This window comes from Primulina huaijiensis, chromosome 5 (assembly GCF_012295235.1).
Source record: "Primulina huaijiensis isolate GDHJ02 chromosome 5, ASM1229523v2, whole genome shotgun sequence".
NCBI classification, from domain to species: domain Eukaryota; kingdom Viridiplantae; phylum Streptophyta; class Magnoliopsida; order Lamiales; family Gesneriaceae; genus Primulina; species Primulina huaijiensis.
Window position 1 is genome coordinate 22,417,251 of NC_133310.1, and position 21,251 is coordinate 22,438,501.

At 33.5% G+C, this 21,251-nt stretch overlaps 1 protein-coding gene and 1 pseudogene across 1 annotated transcript; both read right to left on the reverse strand.

The window, feature by feature from the left end:
• Positions 1-4,012: 4,012 nt before the first annotated feature.
• On the reverse strand, positions 4,013-6,137 carry LOC140977248 (polyubiquitin-like; annotated as a pseudogene).
• Positions 6,138-11,476: 5,339 nt separating this feature from the next.
• Positions 11,477-14,995, reverse strand: LOC140977249 (auxin response factor 18-like). Its single transcript, XM_073441923.1, has 4 exons — positions 14,570-14,995; positions 13,299-14,494; positions 11,963-12,831; positions 11,477-11,863 (listed from the first exon to the last, which is right to left on the reverse strand). The coding sequence occupies exons 2-4, from the start codon at positions 14,400-14,402 to the stop codon at positions 11,785-11,787; spliced, it is 2,052 nt and encodes a 683-aa protein (XP_073298024.1). The 5' UTR covers positions 14,403-14,494; positions 14,570-14,995; the 3' UTR covers positions 11,477-11,784.
• Between the last annotated feature and the right edge of the window lie 6,256 nt (positions 14,996-21,251).

Sequence of the window (21,251 nt, forward strand, 5' to 3'; positions counted from 1 at the left end):
CCCCTTGACGTTTTATGATATGTTCTCGCGGATATCTTGTGATGTCCATGAGATGCTCACAAGAAGTGGACAATATATGGGCATCCTATGGACATTACAAGATATTCGTGGGAATAGCTTGAATATGATGTTATCAACCGTGTCAACTTCTGTTCTTATCGATGAAGTGTCTATCATTTATAAGATGTACAATTTGTATATATTTTATTACATCCAATAAATTAATGACATTCCATTAGTTGGCACGTTGAGTAAACAACATATCAAAATATATATACCCACTGCATAAATTTTTAGTAACATTGATCATCCCTTATTCATTAACAGATAAATAATTATTGATTGACAAAGGGCAGAATAATAATTCTTGACTCAATTACAAGCATAATATTGATCGGATTAACCGAAAATACTATTATTCATCTTCTACACTCTAATTGATCACTGTAATAATTGCAATAACACTAACACACATATACTCTTATATGTTGGATTTTATCTTTTATGGAACAACCAAATGATATTCGACATAATTTATAAAGTATACTGCAATTTAATGTATAATCTGATGCTATGATATTACAATGTCTCGTTCAAATCTCTCTGGTCTTTCTTGTATGAGGCGCACACAAGCGGAAGTTATTGTGTAATTAATCTATCAAAATACTATTGAACATCGAGCTATTATTATTAAATATATATTACTAGTAATTTTTTTGCACATGGATTATTATTATTATACTATGATAATATAGTATAAATTATTGGTAAAAGCAGTAAAGATTGAAGAATAACGAAAAGGAAAAAGTGGATAAGAAGTCACTTCAATTATCATTGTTGAAATGATTGTTTAAAAGTGAAAAAACAACACGATTTCCACATTTCTTGGTGAAAAAGAAGAAGAAAAACGAATATACAATAGAGGGTTTAAGCAGCTGGTTCATTTGGTTGAATGAGTACAATTTCATCATCACAATTCTCAGAATCTTCTTCTGTAATGGTCTCCAGGGTAGGGGAATTGGAGGGCTTTTGAGGAACAATGTAAAGGGCTGGTGCCATCTCGATCCAACAACTCAATGATCCAAACCCGACCTGAGGCGACACCATCGTCATCGTCATCGTCGTCTACTGAGAAATAAGAAAGAAGGTCAGATAAAGAACTAACGGGGAGTTGATTGAGTGGAGAACAGAGTGTGGAAGCTGGGGTTGAGAGAGTTGGGGGAATTCAACTTATTTTATAGGAGGAGAAATGCAGTGGAAAGAACACGGAAAGTGGCGAGTTCAACGGGGAAAATGTGAAACACAACACCGAAACTGTTGCTTGTTTTATGGGTAATGGTTGCATTTGGACCCACCACCAGGCATCCGCACGATTTCAATATATGTAATTTTGACTCATGTTTGTGTTGCTTTCGTGTAGCAACATGCTTTAATTAATCAATAATGCCAAAAAAGCTTTTGTGTGGAGTCCACGTTTAAATTGCATTTTTTTTTTCAAGAACTGTTCCGACTCGGAACTTACCTACAACATTCTTAAAAAAAAAACATATATCATTTTGTAAGTGGTCTAAAAACATGATGCATGCTCGCACGAAACGAGATGGATGTTTCTTGAGCAGGAGTACAAAGAGACTAATGTTTCCCAAAATGTAGTTAACAAGTATAAGACTGGAATGAACTATACGACCAAGATCCAGCAAGAGAGACAACCATCGGTACAAGCGTATGAGAAGGAGAGCACGAGGAAAGTACTTGTTCATTCTAGTAGCAAAATAATGGAAAACCCAAACCATAAAAATGGTGTAAGCCTGTATGGGTGTATAGCCTAGTAAAGATACATCAGCCATTTTATGGTATGAAAAAGTGTAACGTGCATCTGAATACAAGAGAACGAGGATAAAATCATCAATTCAAACACCAATAGTTTGACTACTGTTCGAATTCGTACACGAAGTCAAGATGAAAATTTGGAACCCACAAACAACCCCGAGGTGCAAGAAAAATTGGCTAAAAAATAAGTATCAAATGCTGGCAACAGAAATTGGAAAAAACCACGAAAAATACTATCCATTCCAACACCATAATGAGTGATTGAGACCATAATGATGGCTGTCATTCCAGTACCTTCTCACCTATAAATACTCCCTTAAAACTCCAGAAATCACACACAAAAAGCTAAGATCTCTCTAAATCAGCAGATTTTAGAAGCAATTCATAGACAGAATTTGAGCATCATTGTGACAGCAACATCCTGTCAAAGTTCTCTCCAGCGAGTTCAGTCCGACTCCAAGAAAGTTTATGTCCAACCTTCAAACCAAGAAACCCGAGCACTCCATCAAGTTTCATTCTTAATTTTTTATCCAAGAGAGGTAAAATTATATTCACTATGAGATCTTCGTCCTACGATTCTGTTTTCAAAAAACTTCGTTCGAGCAGGGTTCTTTCATTCATGTCATGATTAAGAATTATATGTTTCAAGTACTTTTATGATTCGATTTGACATGGAAAAATATTTTCGAACTATGATAAGATATGAACCTTGTACGATTATAATTGTTGTATGATCTCGCATCTTAGAAGATTAACAATTAAGAAATAATATCAGTAAACCATGAAAATTATATGAAATTTCAATGTTTTATATTCAAACAATGGTATGTAATATTTTTTGTGTTTGAAAAACACATAAAATACTTAACAAGCATCTTAAAAACAGTTGCAATAACTAAATACAATAAATAAATAGACACAAATTTGTCTATGGATGGTTGGAGATTAACAACTCATAAATCACCATTTCTTCCTCTTGGAATGAGACTTTGATTTATACAACTCTTTATATATATATATATATCTATTTTGACTTTGGATTTATCCATTGTCTAATCGAAACTCTCAGCACACTTTCAATGGTAGGTCGCAATCTCACAATTTGCATTATATTTAATGTCTCTTAGGCCAAAACTACAAACATAATCTTTAATTTCTTTGTGTGAAGACTCACTCGGCTAAACTTTGAATCTCAACTCTCATTTATATGCGTGAGTGATAATGTGTGGGGATTTAATCAATTACAGTGTGTATCCTCACACTTGAGTTTGCCCACATTCTAGCTAATTTCTTCATGTAGGCTACCCATGTTTTGAATACCTTCAAAAGCTTGTATTTGATTATCAAGATATTATATTTATAGGCTTCAAGAATTATATACACCTTAGACACAAGAATATGACCATTTGGAAATATTGTGTAAGGATTCTGAAATTGCAGCGATTAAATTGATGTCGACTTTTCCTGAGCCTAACTGATTTTGAGGTCCACTGTCAGTCGGGCTCGTCAGCTAGACTGAACCAAACTGAAGAGATCTGCTAAAATCAGTCTTACTGATTTCGGCCTGTGCATAACCAGTATTGTTATCGTCATTTATCAACATTTTAAACTCGTATTCAGACTTTGAATTGTGAAGATGATTTGTAGATCATCGTCTTAGTTTCGTAACGCGCACTGATTCGTTCCATTTGGATAACCGATTTGTGTTTGTAAAGCTTCAAAATTCTGTCGGAGAATCGGGTGAGGCGTCCAGAAGTCTGAAGAAGAAGCTGGAGTTGTTGCAAAAGGTGCGTTACATATTCATGCATAGTCATGACACTTGTTTTTAGCTGACGGTCACTTGTTCAATTGCCTTGTGTTATTAGGAAAACATGGCTTTACTTGAACGGGTGGAGTTACTGAAACAAGAGCTTGAAGCTGAGAAGTTGAGATGATGTGCACCATAGATGATGTTGTCGTTTGTTGCATGGTGGACAAATTCCGATGGGAGGTCCTCCCAACTAAAACTTTTGTTCTTTGATCTGTCTTTAAAGGGATTGAGAATTGGATTTATTCTCCTACTTGTGAATTCTATGCTTGCCCATCAGAATTTTGGTACAAGGTACTAGGACATTATACGTGTAATTTTGCTCGAAACATCTCACCATCATGGATCCCACTTTTAAAATAGTACACAAGCCCAGAGACACTTCAAATACATATTGAGAAAAAAACTAACATAAAATCCACATGCAATATAAGAAATGTAGAAATTCATCTTCCAAAGTCAACACCACGAAAACAAAACACAAAGGCACGTATGGCATGGCCAACCTTCAATTTATCTTTCCCCGTCCAAGTCTTAGTCAAATAATACCTAGATACCTAGATACCTCCCCCCCTCAAGCGCAAAACAAGATGCAGCGTGGACTCCTTTTGGATGTTATAGTCTGCAAGTGTCCTGCCATCCTCAAGTTGTTTACCAGCAAAGATCAATCGCTGCTGGTCTGGAGGAATGCCTTCTTTGTCCTGAATCTTCGCTTTTACGTTGTCAATGGTATCTGAACTCTCGACCTCTAAAGTGATAGTCTTCCCTGTTAAGGTCTTAACAAAGATCTGCATTCCGCCCCTCAGTCTCAACACTAGATGAAGAGTCGACTCCTTTTGAATGTTATAATCGGCAAGTGTTCTGCCATCTTCCAGCTGCTTCCCGGCAAATATCAATCGCTGCTGATCAGGAGGAATTCCTTCTTTGTCCTGAATTTTCGCTTTAACCTTGTCAATCTTGTCTGAACTCTCGACCTCCAAGGTGATGGTCTTCCCGGTCAAGGTCTTAACAAAGATCTGCATGCCTCCCCTCAAACGAAGCACAAGATGTAGAGTTGATTCCTTCTGTATGTTGTAATCCGCAAGGGTCCTGCCATCCTCGAGTTGTTTCCCAGCAAAAATCAATCTCTGCTGGTCTGGAGGAATACCTTCCTTGTCTTGAATTTTTGCCTTAACATTATCAATTGTGTCGGAGCTTTCCACCTCAAGAGTGATGGTCTTCCCGGTGAGGGTCTTCACAAAGATCTGCATTCCACCACGCAGCCGGAGGACGAGATGGAGAGTTGACTCCTTCTGGATGTTGTAATCTGCAAGTGTTCGGCCATCCTCAAGCTGCTTCCCAGCAAATATCAACCTTTGCTGATCACGAGGGATTCCTTCTTTATCCTGGATTTTGGCCTTGACATTGTCAATTGTGTCGGAGCTTTCAACCTCCAGGGTGATGGTCTTCCCAGTAAGAGTTTTCACAAAAATCTGCATCCCACCACGAAGGCGGAGGACAAGGTGGAGGGTGGATTCTTTCTGAATATTGTAATCTGCCAAGGTTCGCCCATCTTCAAGCTGCTTTCCAGCGAAGATTAGCCTCTGCTGATCAGGAGGGATTCCTTCCTTATCCTGAATCTGTCTTTACATTATCAATGGTGTCAGAACTCTCTACCTCGAGAGTAATGGTCTTGCCGGTGAGAGTCTTAACAAAGATTTGCATCCGTAATCGCACATGAAAATGAAGAATGTTTCAGAGAGAATGCATGATTTTACTGATCGAGACAATTCAAAAGTATCCATCTATAGATCTACCATATAAAAACTAAACAATCATCAATGCTCAAACTTCAAATCTAAGTAAGAAAAACATGCAGCACGACAATAGATAAAATACTTCATATCTAATGTGCTTGGGTTACCTCACAGTATCTCAAAAGCAAGCCACAAACTATCTCTTGTGTAAAATCAATGCTTGGATTAGTCATTTATATTTCTTGGGATTGATTATTGTTTTGTTGATGTACGTGTACAAGCATATAATCTCGTTTTCAATGTCAAGAAACTCCCACAAATAATCCGGTATTTTTCACCCATTTGCATATCCGGGACCATGATACGTAGAAAACAGTTTCAAGAAACCCAATAAAATCAGCCTATATTATTCTTCATTAAAGTCCATATACATATCAGGAAATATGATCTTCAACAATCAACATTTTAAATGAATTAATCGATCCCCATTTCACATGCGAATCAGGAAAAACAACTGATTAAAAAAGCAATCCTCCAAGGCTCCATCGGCAGGATACAAACCTTGCAGATTAAAAGATCTCCAAAATCAAATTCAGTCAACAAAATTAACAAATAATTTGATCTAACAAAACTAAGATGGATCCCAATCTCTCCAGAGAAACAACAAATCTAAAGTCTAAGCCCTTACCATCAACAAAAAATTACAACATTAAAAGATATTCACAGTAAAAACCCATCCACTCAAACAATCTGAACGCGAATTACACAGCAACAGAAAGCTAGAGCGAGAAAACAAAAAAATTACCTTTAAAAATAGCTGAAAACGGAGCGATAAGCGATAAACAAATTCGAAAACTCCGAATCGTTGGTGAGAAAGCAAAAATGGGGTACGAGTGGAGAGATGATATATTTATAGGAAGCGAAGATAGATTGTCTAATTTAGTTAAACGCGGGTCGCTTGCATTTGTTGCGTAATGTCCACATTATACACACACACACACACACACACACACACACACACACACACACACACACACAAAATTTTAAGTTTCGTATGTATTAGATTTCTAATTAATTTTTTTGGTTAATACTATATATTAATTTTTCATTCCAATATGTGAGTTTATATACAATATTTTTCACTTTAAACGAAATAGTATTTCACCAATAAAATGATATATTTATTAGTAGATGATCTCTTGTGAAACGATATTAATGATCTATTATCATGAGACGGGTAAGAAAAAGTGATAATTTTAATATAAAAAAAAATTTTCAGGAATATTGTTGGATATCATTCTCACAAAATTGATCTGTGATATCATCTCATATTAGTTTTTGTGTATATATTTTAATGATTAAAAATAATTAAAATAAGTTTTTCTCTATTTAATAATATCGCACAATGATAATAATTTTAAGATGAGTTTTTAGTACACATCTTTGTATTTAGTATATTTGATAATCTCATTATTTTTATACTTGATAAATTATGTAACTCTAAAATATAGGGAGACACATAATNTTTTAAAAATTAGTTGGGCAAAATTAAATAACTAAATATCTCATAAAAAATTTATTTAATGGACTCCTTAGTATATCAACAAAAATAACGGGCCTATTGGGCTAGCAATGGAAGAAAAAGGATCCAACTGGAGGCATACTGAGGTCCAACGTAATAGGCAAGTGCATTTTGTTCCAACACAGATCAAACAGCGTTTTAAATAATTCAAATTTCGTTTTGGTGTGCATGAATTGACCTGACATGGATCAATTCAAAAGTTGGCAAGAATTTTAAAGACATGATATTTTTTCTATAGACATTCTTTAAAATTCAGATATAAAATGTGGATAATATAATAAATTCCGGGATGGAATTTTAATATTTTTTCATATGATCTAGAGTGATCGTTTTTGGGCACCCTATGTCGGAGGACATTAGGCTGATAGGATGGATGAAGCTGTGGCACGCAAGAATTAATTGCTGGCAGGTTTTTTTGGGGAGAATGGTCCGAATTTTAGAGGGATGCTATCAAATATTTAATCTTGTATTCAATGCAAGTTAACTAATTTATGGATATTGGTCTATAAATAATTGCAAGTTTTTGTTTTCTTTCATTTTTTTATGTTCCAATTTGAACAATGAACACAAATAGGCCTCTTCAGGGGCCTTTTGTGTAGGACTGAACGCATGTTTCTTTATCAAAAATTATAGCTGGTGATAATAATGTAACTTAAATATTTTAAATCATCAAACAGTTCAAACACTACGTTTCAATTGTGGAACACCCAAAACTTTGATATTTTGATTGTAAAATAGGAATTAGCCAAGATTTCATGAAACACTTGGGCTGTGTTTTGTTTCATGGTCATGTGGGCTTTTCATAGCTTTCCGGGAAGTGAAACTCAAACGTGGTCAATTCTTGGGGAGAGCCTGGTTCATTCCCAAAACAGCCCACACCAATCTTTCGCACATTTGATTTTATTTATATAAAAAATATATATTCAAGAAAAATAGTTTCCGGATGCTTTTTTTTTCCTGCTCTTGAATACATACCTTGAAATTTCTCATTTCTCCTCAACAAGCTTTTCCATAATCTATAATTGACCGAAATAAATAAAATATAATAAACAACAGTTACTACATAATATAATAAAATTATTATAATGAACAAAAAATAACTCTTAATCCATGATTTGACATCATCAATTCAGAACTTCAATATCAAAAAGAAATTTTTTTTTTTTACAATATTTGTTTAATATGTTTGTAATTTATAATTTTGATTATTTATGTTATCAAATTTCAATTTTAGTTATATGTCTTCCGATTTTTGCAATTTTATTCATTTTTCATCGAACTGTAGGTGTGACACTACACATATTAACGTCACATCAATAATACAATGGTGGCACATCGAGAAAATGTCTAAAGTTGTAAAAAAAAAAAAACAAACAAACAAAGATACGAACTAATATCAAAATTTGACAATATATATGATCAAAATTATAAAAAATCAAACATATACCAAAAAGCCAATTTTCCCTCTAAAAATAAAATAAATTAAATTAAATATATTTATTCATGCTTTGAAATTTACTTCGTTTTAAAGAGTACAGTCAGTTAAGCGAGTTGAATTTGACTTTAGAAAGAGTAAAAATTTAACTCAAACTGTCAACTGTTGGGCACCAATTCATTGACAAGTCGCTGTCGTAGTTAATAGATTTTTTTCGGGTGAAATGGATCTTTGTCCTTGTTCTGAGTCCACATGCTCTTGGGCCCTTACTACCTGTCTTTGTCTTCAAATCTCTGTCTCTTCGGCCCCATTTTAAACATTTATTATCAAATTATTAATTATGTGGATCGAATCTCCAACTTGACTCAATTCATGAAAAAATATTATTTTTTATGATTGATATGAGTCGATCGATCTATCTCATGAATATAAATTCGTGAGACGATTTCACGAGAAATCAAATCTTTAATAAATACATTCAAGATGCATTTGAAATATCTTCCATCAAATCCAATTTATCGATTCAAACAAAAACGTGATTACAGATGGATCGATGCTCATCAAATTATATCACGAGTTAGGAATGAGGGATTGCGTGTAGCTGGATATTGCTCCCTCGAATTTACTCAAACAAATTAAAGCAGCTTTTTTATGTGTCAAGAAGCTTGCCACTATAGTCCATAATGGAATCCACCATTTTTTTTCCTTTAAACGTAATTTGGATTGAGATTATCACATCATGTACTTTTTCACAATTTGTTATTTTTTTTTGAAGATGAAAAGGAAAAGTATAAATGTAAGTACGGACATTGATCTTGCATATGTTAATATTGAGACTTGTACATAACTCAACCCCAAAAGCTAGCTCAAAATTATTTTTTTTTCTAAAAATCCATATATGAAACCCCAAGGATTTTATACAATTTTTTGTCATTTTGATTGATTCTCTTATGATGTAAGACAACTAAAACACTCTATCACGCCCGATAATTAATATCTAGAGCAATGATCCAACTATGGACATAACGGGTGGCTCAATTGTCGGCAACCCAACACATAATGGTGGAACTTGGGTTCTTAAACAATGTTAAGATTTGAACTTGAAGATAACTCAGCTCTAAAAGCTAGCTAAAGAAAAGATGATTATCCAAGTCCATATATACAACTCTCAAATATTTTATCCAATCGACGTGAGACAACTAACAATATATACCTATGATATTGATTATTAAAAATAAAAATAATTTGATCTCGTGTCGATTTTCCAAACAAAATTTGGAAACACAAAACATAAATATAAAAATAGTAATTATGATTTTTGCCATTTCTAATATTCGTGATGATTTGCAATTATTTTTTTCAAGCGACGATGGAATTTGCGATCACTATCATTTGATATATATTAGGTAAACTTTCAGATTAATGTAGTAGTCATTACGAAGTATGCTAGTCAGATAAACCAAGAAAAATCTTGTGCATTAGTCTTGTCCGATAAAATGTTGATAAAAGAATCAAACTGTTTTCAAATAGTCCATTAACTTGAACGCACTTTTTTTGATTAGCCGTTGTATTGTTTTTTGCTAGTCCACCATGATGCCTGGACCATTACTCTTACTTTTTCACCCTGCACTCACCTTGGTGAAACAATTCCTTGTACTGTGGGCTAAAAATAGAAATTACATTCACCAAATGACTCTCTCTGTTTAAACTACGTTGAATGACATTTATTCGCGGGGGAATGATTTAAAATTTATTATTTTCATACAAAATTTTGTGGCGGTTTCATTTAAGTAATAAACATATTTATGGCATAATAATAATAATAATAATTAAGTTAATAAAAATTTAAATCCGAGGTTGTCGTTGGCAGTTTCACACTATCCAACTCAGGAGCCCACCTCGAAGTGCGTTGTTTTTGCTATCCACACGCACACTCCAGCTCGAATTCGAACTCGAATTTTATAGTAATCATATGTGTATGATTGAATTTTTTTAATTAAGTTTACGATAAATTTTACGCTTTAAGTGGTTTAGGAATTTATTTATTTAATACAAAATACATATATCGATAATCAGATATCACTTTTTCATAACATTTATATGTGAATCAGGGTAATTAGGTAGTTAAATATGATAAATTTCTTATTTTCAAACTAATCTTATTAGGATAAATAAATATTTTTAACAATTTTCAAAAGATTTTGATAAGTCGATAAGATATGATATTTATTGATAAGTTAAAATTTTATCAAAATAAGTCTCTTTTATAATATTGATTCTTGAATAAAAATAACTATTTTTAAACTGAGAGGGATATATTTTAATATATATTAAAAATCAAATCAGTTACTATAAGTTAATAGATTTATGCATCGCAAACAACAATTGCAAAATTTTGAAGGGTGAAATAATAGAGAAGAAACCGCGCAGTCTTCGAAACGCCGCTAAAATCTCATGTTGACGCAGCATGCACATGCGCATGGTCCCACCTACTCCTCACACGTGCGCTCATATATTTTATAAATTGTCTCTGTCTTCTAGGAAATTAAATGTCTTACTATTTCCCACAAAAAATCTTGTGAGACGACTTACGAATCAATTTCGTAGATCGAATCTCTTATTTGTGTCATCCATAAAAAAAATATTACTTTTTATGCTAAGAGTATTACTTTTTATTGTGAATATCGATAGGTTGACCCGTCTCACAGATAAAGATTCGTGAGACCGTCTCACAAGAGATCTATTCTTCTCTTTGCGTGATGCTATTTGAAATACATTAAATAAAGATACAATTCCATGTATTTTTAGGTAATCCGTAGAAATTGTAGATAAAATAAAAAAAAAACTCTATCGTAATCGGGAATATTCATGCAGTCGATTCCAACTCCTGCGGCACTTTAATAGCAAAAACGAATTAACTGTCGTTACTTGTGTTATCGCAATCAACCATCAACAAATAGTATTAATCAAGTAAATCATATTATATAGAGTTTATGTTTGTTTTTTTAAAAAATATATTCAAAATAGCTTGGCAAAATTTGAAATGGGACTTGTCCGAAAGAGAGAGTTCTCCCGAGAAGTATATATAGAGAGAGGGAGATGATATCGACGAAATGGCTTTTTTTACAATACTAAGCTTCGAATTTCTTGAAACCATAGCATAAAATTCAAAACCATACAAAAATGCAAGTAACTTAAACTTATTGTTTACGAGAAATAAACAAGAAAACAATTAAAGAGGAATCTTCTCAACAGACAGGATGATAATGTAGATTGAAAGGTGGATTTGTCATTTGAGTAGGGTCCCCCATGATCCAAGAATGATTCTTCATGAGTTGTTAAGAGCTACGCTTTAAGTTATTCATGGTTAGACTGGAGATTTCCATTTATATGATCACAGGTCTACGTTCTTGCATTCTCGCTGCGTAAATTTTGTTAAAATCCTCAACCTTTTAGCGGCCATCTTGAAGTTACTGAAACATTAACAGACCAAAGTACCAAATACGTGATTAAATGTAGAGAATGACGAAAGAAAACACATGAATTCAAATAACATGTATGAGATAACCGACCTGAATGGTTCTTCACCGAGTTGCTTGACTGCACCTTTGGCGTCCCAGTACAGGACTTGATTCAGCGGATCTGAAATTTCGATCCCAAACATATTTTCCAGATTTCGGTAAAGTTCTTCATATGAACCGACCAAAGAAAGGTCCAAGCTGCGACCCATATCCTCAGATTCAAAGAAAACTTTGCACTGACCGGTTTCAAGATTCAGACCTTCACATGAAGTTCGTTCCGGTGCATCATTCTGATTCGAACCAGATCCATCAGAAGTATTTCCTGTTTTATCAGCATGGCTAGAAAAACTGTTACCCGCATGGATTGAAGAAACAGTATCACTACCACAGCTCGTACACATTTGCTTCTCGGTTAGTATTGGTTGGCCAAAAAGCACAAACGGAGTTGCCTTTAAAACATCAGATTTCTTTGATCCCTCAGTCGAATTTCCCATGGTCAGTGAGCAAGAAATGTTCTCAGTATTGGCAGGCTTGGCGGGTATGAAGGGAATCGAGGCTCCGGTAGGTACAACAGCTTGTCTGAAGCTGACTGGAAACAAACCTGGTTGCAGTTTACTGAGATGAAAATCGGATAAAGGTAATCCATATTGAGCATGCCTGGCTCCCTGCATGCCAGCAGGAATGTTGTCTGGACGACAACCTAAGGGGATGCTGGACCCAAGTAGGAGATTGTTGCCCGAAAGAAATGGGAATGGAAGTTGGGAGTCAAGTGGGAGATCTGACTGATGAGGTAGTCTTAATTTCTTTCGAGGAGGCGAAAAAGGCGAGAGATGAACGGCCGGCATGTTTGATACCAACTCTACAAGCCATGGGCTGACACGTTTCACATTTTGGAGTAGGTCAGGTTCATCCCATGTCACCTGCACCGATTCGCTAAATTAAAATGCGTGAATCATAGTAGATTTATCATAAGGTCCTTTGGAATCACAAGTTTTTCCCCTCAAACTTTAGGGCACACTAGAATTAGGGACAAGTTTTTTGATCCAACTATTCCCGCAGTTAAAGGTATCAAAATTAAAAAAGAACAAGAATATTCGCAATCAAAGTTTGATGCATATATGTACGAGATTTGAAATTTCAGAAAGAAATACAGGGGATAGGACATCAGGGATTTTTCACGGACGCAAACCATGGCATTGGTGCTTAAGGCAGTATAAATGCATTATCACTTAAATTTCATTGTAGTTTTTTGAGTCACATTACAATCAAATATACAAATATAAAATATCATAAAGAAAAGGTTAGATCAAGGTGAAATCATGCTCAACGGAGATAAGAGATCATATACCAAGTTAAAACACGAGGCATTCAACAGAGAAGAAATTACCTGCAGAAGCCTCCAAGGAGAATCAGGCCAGCGAATAGGATCAGCAACCTGGACTGACGATATGGTCCCCATAAACCAACTTATCCTCGACGAATCCTCCGTTTCAAATGCCATCTTGAACCTGGTACCCGAGCTCCAACGTATTTGCAATGCCACCTTTACAAGAGAGGCCTTAACACAGAACTCGGGCGTGCTAGCTCGAGGGTAGTAAATAACCTCAAACTGTTGCCCACTGGCAGCAAGAGTAGCAGCTTCAATTACCGTTTCTACCTTCACTCGTTCTCTACCAATCAAACTTCCATTCCCAACCCCATTACTAGTTCTTGCCAACTTATTCTCATCATCCCTCAAGAAAGTCGAAAATCCTCCATAAGGCATGGTAGAATTCGCCCCAGCTGGATTCCATCCCGGAATCTCAATTCCACCACCAATTCCCCTTTTCGCGCGTCTAATCCCAACGCAAAGATCGCCGTTTTCCGCCCTTAGAAAAACTACGGAATCGCCTGCCACTAGCTTCTTATGGTTCACAAAATTACTCCACCCCGTGGTCAAGAGATGTCGCCTAGGTGTCCCTCTATAAATATGCCTGAATTTCCAAGTATCACCATGAACATCCTTGGCAAGAATCGTCTGAACCGGAGGATCCACGGTATAATCCAGCCTAGGAAAAATCGTCTCTGCGCAGTACCTAGGAACTGAAAAGCCCCCACCATTGTTAGCATCGGATTGCGTTAAAGTTTTGGCAAACGAAGTGGGTTTTTCTTGATGCTCAGGCCCATTAATCCCTACAACCCCTTCATCATCAAAATCCACATCATTTCCAACAGGAACCAGTCTAATTTTCGCAAAAACCTCATCTGTTTCGAGATCTGCCATGAATTTGATTGCAGAAATTTTACACGGTACGAAAGCAGGAATCCTAGGAAAATTCCTATAATCGACATTCCCAGAAGCGTGCTCAGCATGTCCCTGAGGAAAGTAAAACACTTTCGAGTTAACCGGCGGCATTTGAATCATGCTACCGGCACAAGCATGCCATAACTGAGAGTCCAAACATTTCTCAGTTTCTTTCACAGTTTCCTTCGATTCCATAAAGGTGATCATCGCAATTTTAGCAATAACTATCTTCAAATCAAACCCAAAATTTAGGTCACGGGAAGCCCTTCAACAATTCAACAGGCGTCATAAAGTGATGCCTGCACAAAATAAAACACAAAACATTTAGAAACCAAGAAAACTAAACCGAATCCAGAGAACATCCAGTTTCTTACCTCTCTTATCTTCAGCCAGAAAAGAGACCCCATCTGCAGAAACATCTAAAAAAAATCAAATAGTAATTTTACTGCGGATTTACAGAGGAAATTGAACCCCAGAAAATCTCAGTCTCATCAATTTTGCCATCCCACATCTCATTTTTCACCAAATCTGTTCACATCAGCACAAGAAACCCATGACTTCCCGAGAAGATTTGAGTCACTTTTGATAAACAAAACAATCAATACATAGAAATTGAAATAAAAGCAAAATCAAACAATTCTGCAAGAAGAAACAGAACGAAATTTTTTTTTTTGTTTAAACACGCAAAGATCCCAGTAAAATAGGAACAGATGAAATCCCCTTTGGATTTTCTTTACTTCAAAACTCTGTTTTCTTTCTCCCACATTTACACTCAACTCCATTCACACATATAAACCAATCTCTCTCTCTCTCTTTATATATAAAATATATACATACATATATGTGTACGTATATTCGTGAAGTCTTCACACGTACACAAAGCGTCTTTCAGTAAAGTCCTTTTCTTTTTCCATTCACCTGACGAGTAAAACAATTGTTTCTTCTCCAAAAAAAAATTTTTTTTTTCACAGAACTATTATAATAAATATCTCACCTTTTTCTTCGGATCTGAAGAACCTTCTGATGTACCTTCAGAAGTCAGCATAACAACAAAGATCTTAACGTAAGCTTTATCTGTTTTCACCCTTTGTTAACACACTTTCCCATTTACAATTTATTCGTTCCAAGATTATAATATAATTATATTTATTCTGTTGCTTATGGGTATGGAATTTGAGATTAGTGGAGCTTCTTAATATTATGACAAAAATTAAATCTTTACCCATAGAATTTATCAAATTTTTGAATAATCAAGAATGGATTTGACTGTCATAATATTACGATCGTGGGAATTGTGATCGTTTAATTCAATAGATAATAATGAGATTTTGAAAAGACCGAGGTATTGTTGTGAGTGAACATGTTTCATTAAATTAAATGTTAATCTTGAATGAATTGCTTTAATTTAGGCAAGTCAATAGTTGCTCTGAGAGCAAGGCAGTCTTTAATTAAAAGAGACAGAGGTAAAATCGCTATTTACTTGTGGTAAATATATTGAAGACGCTTTCTGTTTCTAAATAATCAATGAGTAAGAAACAACAAATAATTACCAAGAAAAATTTAGGAAGATATGATTTATTTTAATTGATTGATTGGAATAATCTGATAAAGATCTTGGAGTAGTTATTAAAATAATGTTGGTATATACTTGGAGATGATATTTTTTAAAATAAAGTTTACCCAAAATTATTTTCCTCAAATATCTTAAATTTTTAAATACCACACTTTAAATGACGAAGAGATGAATATATATTGATGTGATCCGGATGAATATGGTGAGCTGAGTCGGTCAATCCATCGAAATCTGATAATAAGTTGATGAGAGAAAAGTGAGCTACAAGATATATCCCAAGTTGAGAATATCTCCTTATTTAAGAAAATAAACGCGTGAATGACGAATAGATGAATATATATGGATAATATGAGTGATAAAGATTCCAAATCCAAAATATGAATCAGAATTACATATCCTCTGTCTAGATTGTGGGATAGGGTCACCATTTAAATGTACCGTGAATTCTTGAATTATCATCACATATATATATTGTATATTTTTCTTTCTTATTTGTACATTGCTCGCCCTATTAATCCACGATCCATAGACTTAATGATTTTTAATTATCTTCGAAAATAAATTTTTATAGAATTTCACATATTTATAAATGAAAGTCTATGGATTACTATAGATTTTTTGCAATATTTTTTATAGATTTCTACAAATTTTTTTATAGAATTATATATATTTTGTACCTAAAATTATAACATTTTTATAATTTCTTTAAATAATTAAGCAACGTTATAGTTTTTTTTATCATATTTTATTATTATTTAATATTACAATATTTTTATACATCATAAACTAAAAATCATAAAATCAATTTCTGAATTTTCGTTAAAAAAAAAACTAAAAATTCGAATAGTAAAAGAGGAAAAATATATTGAAATACCTTTTGAAGAGAAGTTTTTAAAACTTAATATTGAATATTATTTGACTTTTTAAAATTTTATGAAAATCTATTTTGAATAACACTAAATTTTATAAAATATAAATAAAATTTGTTTGGAAACACTATACTTTTAAAATATAAAATAATAATTAAAAGCCAACAAATCTTATATATTAAAAAGTACACACACACATACACACACACGCTCTGACACACATACATATTCTTTTATTGAGGTGAATTTGGCACACAGTAAAAAAAATCTACAGTAAACTATTTACTTCTTCCAGACTGGGTTAAAGACGTTGGACGAGGCCATTTCATATATATTATTACAAAATTCGCCATTGTTCACTCCAACGTAACTCTAATGTAGGTAAAATATGCGTTCAAAAGATATATATATATATATATTGTCATCATATATGTATATATAAGTAAAGAGATGATTATGACTTGACAAAGGGCATAGGTTGGGGTCTTGACATTATTATGCATGAATGATGCCACATAAAACCGAAAGGGACTAATGAACCACATCATTTGCTGCCATACAATAATCCCTGTCCAAATCCAAAATATGACATGTATGTATCCTTTAACATATGGAATTTTATTAACAAAAAAGACACCATATTTATAAACAAGTCACATGCACCATCACTACAAGAAAAAATTAGCTTTAACAACACATCTACAACAACGGTTTTTATTAAAACCGTTGTCTTTTTATCTTTAACAACGGTTTTAATAAAAACCGTTGTCGTAGCCTAAAAAAATCCGCTCAAAGACAACAGTTTCTTTAAAACCGTTGTCTTTGATATATCTACGACAACGGTTTTTAAAAACCGTTGTCTATGGGCGTTTTATTTTTGACTACGACAACGGTTTTTAAAAACCGTTATCTATAAGCGTTTTTTTTTAGCTACGACAACGGTTTTAAAACTGTTGTCTATTAGCGTTTTTTTTAGCTACGACAACAGTTTATAAAAAACCGTTGTGTTTCAACTGGTTTTGCGACCGTTTAAGTTAAATCTGTCGCTAAATTAGCGACGGTTATACTATACCGTCCCTAATTTAAATTTGGCGACGGTTAATGTATAACCGTAGCAAACTTTAGCGACGGTTTAAAGTAAAACCGTCGCCGATGTAAAGATAACGACGGTTTTACAATAACTGTCGCTAAATATAGCGACGGTGGTTTTTAACCGTCACTAATGTTAGCGATAGTTTTGGTAATACCGTCGCTGATCTTAAATCAGCGACGGTTTATACCTAACAGTCTCTATATTTAGCGACGGTTTTTTAATATCTGTCGCTAAATATAGCGACGNAACTTTAGCGACGGTTTAAAGTAAAACCGTCGCCGATGTAAAGATAACGACGGTTTTACAATAACTGTCGTTAAATATAGCGACGGTGGTTTTTAACCGTCACTAATGTTAGCGATAGTTTTGGTAATACCGTAGCTGATCTTAAATCAGCGACGGTTTATACCTAACAGTCTCTATATTTAGCGACGGTTTTTTAATATCTGTCGCTAAATATAGCGACAGTTCTTGTAAAAGCGTCGCAAATTTAAATCGGCGACAGTTAGAAAATTAACCGTCGCAATTTGCGACGGTTAAAGTCAAAACTGTCGCAAACTGTCTATAAATATCCCAACCCTCGGTCCATTTTCTACCATACCACTTCACAACACTTAAAATTTTTCTCCCTTACACAATTTTAGTTTCGATTTTCTCTTTAAAATTCAATAAATTTTTAAAATAAAAAATATAGTATTTTCGACGATAAATCAAAAATATAGTTTGCATATTAGATTGTAAGTTTTTTTATATTTATTAAAATATTAAAAGTGAAATTTTTTTTAATTTTACTGCATAAATTAGCGACGGAAATCATACAAAACCGTCGCTAAAATTAGCGACGAAGTTTATAAAACACTGTCGCTAAAATTAGCGACGGAAATCATACNAATATAGTTTGCATATTAGATTGTAAGTTTTTTTTATATTTATTAAAATATTAAAAGTAAAACNCAGTTTAAATTACGACCGTCGCTAATTTTAGCGACGGTTAACGATGTTGTCCGTGGCTATTTAATTTGCGACGGTTTTTTAAAAACCGTCGCAAATTAAATAGCGACGGACATCATCGTTAACTGTCGCTAAAATTAGAGACGGAAATCATACAAAACCGTCGCTAAAATAAGCGACGAAGTTTATAAAACACTGTCGCTAAATGTAGCGACGGTGTATGGAACCGTCGCTATTTAGCGACAGTGTAAATTACGACCGTCGCTAATTTTAGCGACGGTTAACGACGATGTCCGTCGCTATTTAATTGGCGACGGTTTTTTAAAAACCGTCGCAAATTGTAACTACCACAACACTCTCCCACCGTTGTCTTTTAACGAATTCTTTAATCACAGGACCTTTAACAACGGTTTTATATACCTACGACGACGGTTTTTCACCTTCGTCTTTAGACGTCTACGACAACGGTTTTTCACCGTTGTCTTTGAGCACACCCTTTAAGCACAGGGCTTCTAACAACGGTTTTAAAAGACCTACGACAACGGGAAAAAACCGTTGTCGTAGGCCTTTTTTCTTGTAGTGCATTCAGATAATACAGTTTGATACGAATGATAAAAATATTAGTTAATGTTTAATAATGTCATAACTTATTATGTTATCTGATTTATCATTCGTGAATATATACATATTATTCGACATCTCATCCAACGAGACTAACAGTGCTTTGTTTGATGTGTTTTATGTAATAATTTGAATTAGGATCCATCCCGAACGTATATTTTGGTGGTTGGATAAGACTAGGAAAATACAATAAAAATGTAATGTAAATGAAAGACCAAAATGTGACATTTAGCCCACTCATCGGACCTCGCTTTCCCCTAACGTCTTAACAAACTACTCATGAAAAAACACACTTCCAAGCACTATGTAATCTAAACTAAATAATTAATCAATTAATGCAAGAGATGGGGCAGTTCAAATGTTGGGTGGATTCTGTCTCTCCATGAACTTGATTAACCGAAACATAACACGACTTCGTATTGGTGTCCACACATATTGTTTTCTAATTTAATTATTGTTTTCTTTTTAGGAAAAACGAACACGATTTTGCATTTAGAAAAAAATATATATGACTTTTAAAAGAAAATTCAAAAACTCGTTACAATAAAACGTGTTTCTAAAGAAATGCTTTTTTTTAAAAAAAAAAAAATCAAATTCCCCATCTATCCTCCGTTTGGTCGGTTTTCCCGCTTAGGAAAAACTCTTTAATCGGGATTTTTTTTTTTTTGTATTACCTGAAAATAAAATGAAAGAAGAAGTTTTTGATCAAAATATTCATAAAATGAAAGTTAATAAACCCATATTATTCCTTAATTGAATTAATCTGAATTTTAGAAATACATTAGAGTTGTATTTGGATGGATGCGTTTGAAGTTATAAATTTCATAAATTCGTTCATTTGTTTACAAAAATCTACTTAATTTTAAATTCTTTGTTATTATTTTTTGTGTTATATCTCAAATTCATTCCGACATGGAATTATTTCAAACCTCCAGTCAAATAGTTTTTCTCAATCGTTTGCTATATTTACTCGAGAAGATTGTTGTTCATGCAGAGCAATAAATAGTTTTAATTTTTTGAAATGTTACCTTGTCTGAGCGAAAATATAACACAGATGTCGGCATCTGGATACAAGAAACATTAATGCTAGAATAGTTATGTTGTAAACATAAGAGAGATGTCATTTCAAAATCGGGTGTTACAAGTATAAGCTTCTTGAGTTTATAAGCTACTGTTTGTTAGTTTAATATATCGATGTGAAACATTTGTAAGAAACACTCAATTGGATTTGTCGACATGTTCGATTTTGTAATGATAAAAAAAAATCTTTTCATGAACAATAAATAAACTATATATGCAAGGAAAACTTATGCAGTCTTCAGAAATAAATACAAGGAGTGTATGTTTGGTCATGTTTAATAATTGTATCTACCCTAGATGAATTGAAATAATATTTAATTCATATAATATAAAACATGTATATGAATTATTTTTTAAAATAACGATAACTTTAATACATGAAATGATAATTGTATTTGAAATTGTAGCATGCTTGTGGGAAAAAATACAAAATAGTGAGTATACAAATTTCCATTATTCAACCATAATCCTGAATTTTAGAGAAAAACAATATCAAACAACAAGGAGGAGTCCACACGTGTCGATAATATTTTATAAAAAAAAGTTGGTATTGTCTATTTTGTACGTTTTTATGTGAGATTTGTCAACTCTGTCCATATTTACTATGATAAATAATATTTTTAATGTGTGATCCAAATAAGAGATATGTCTTACAAAAGTTTTTGTACTGTCTATTTATACCAGACATCCACTGTTTAATATCTAATACCTTAAATATTAATTTGGTCTATGTAATATACGACACAGTTACAATTTAAATAAATATTAATGAGCCGAAAGTTTTGAAAATTTTACACTTACCATCCACAACACTCCAATTGTTATAGTTATGCATATTTGTCATGTCTACACAAAAGCTTTTAGGTTTA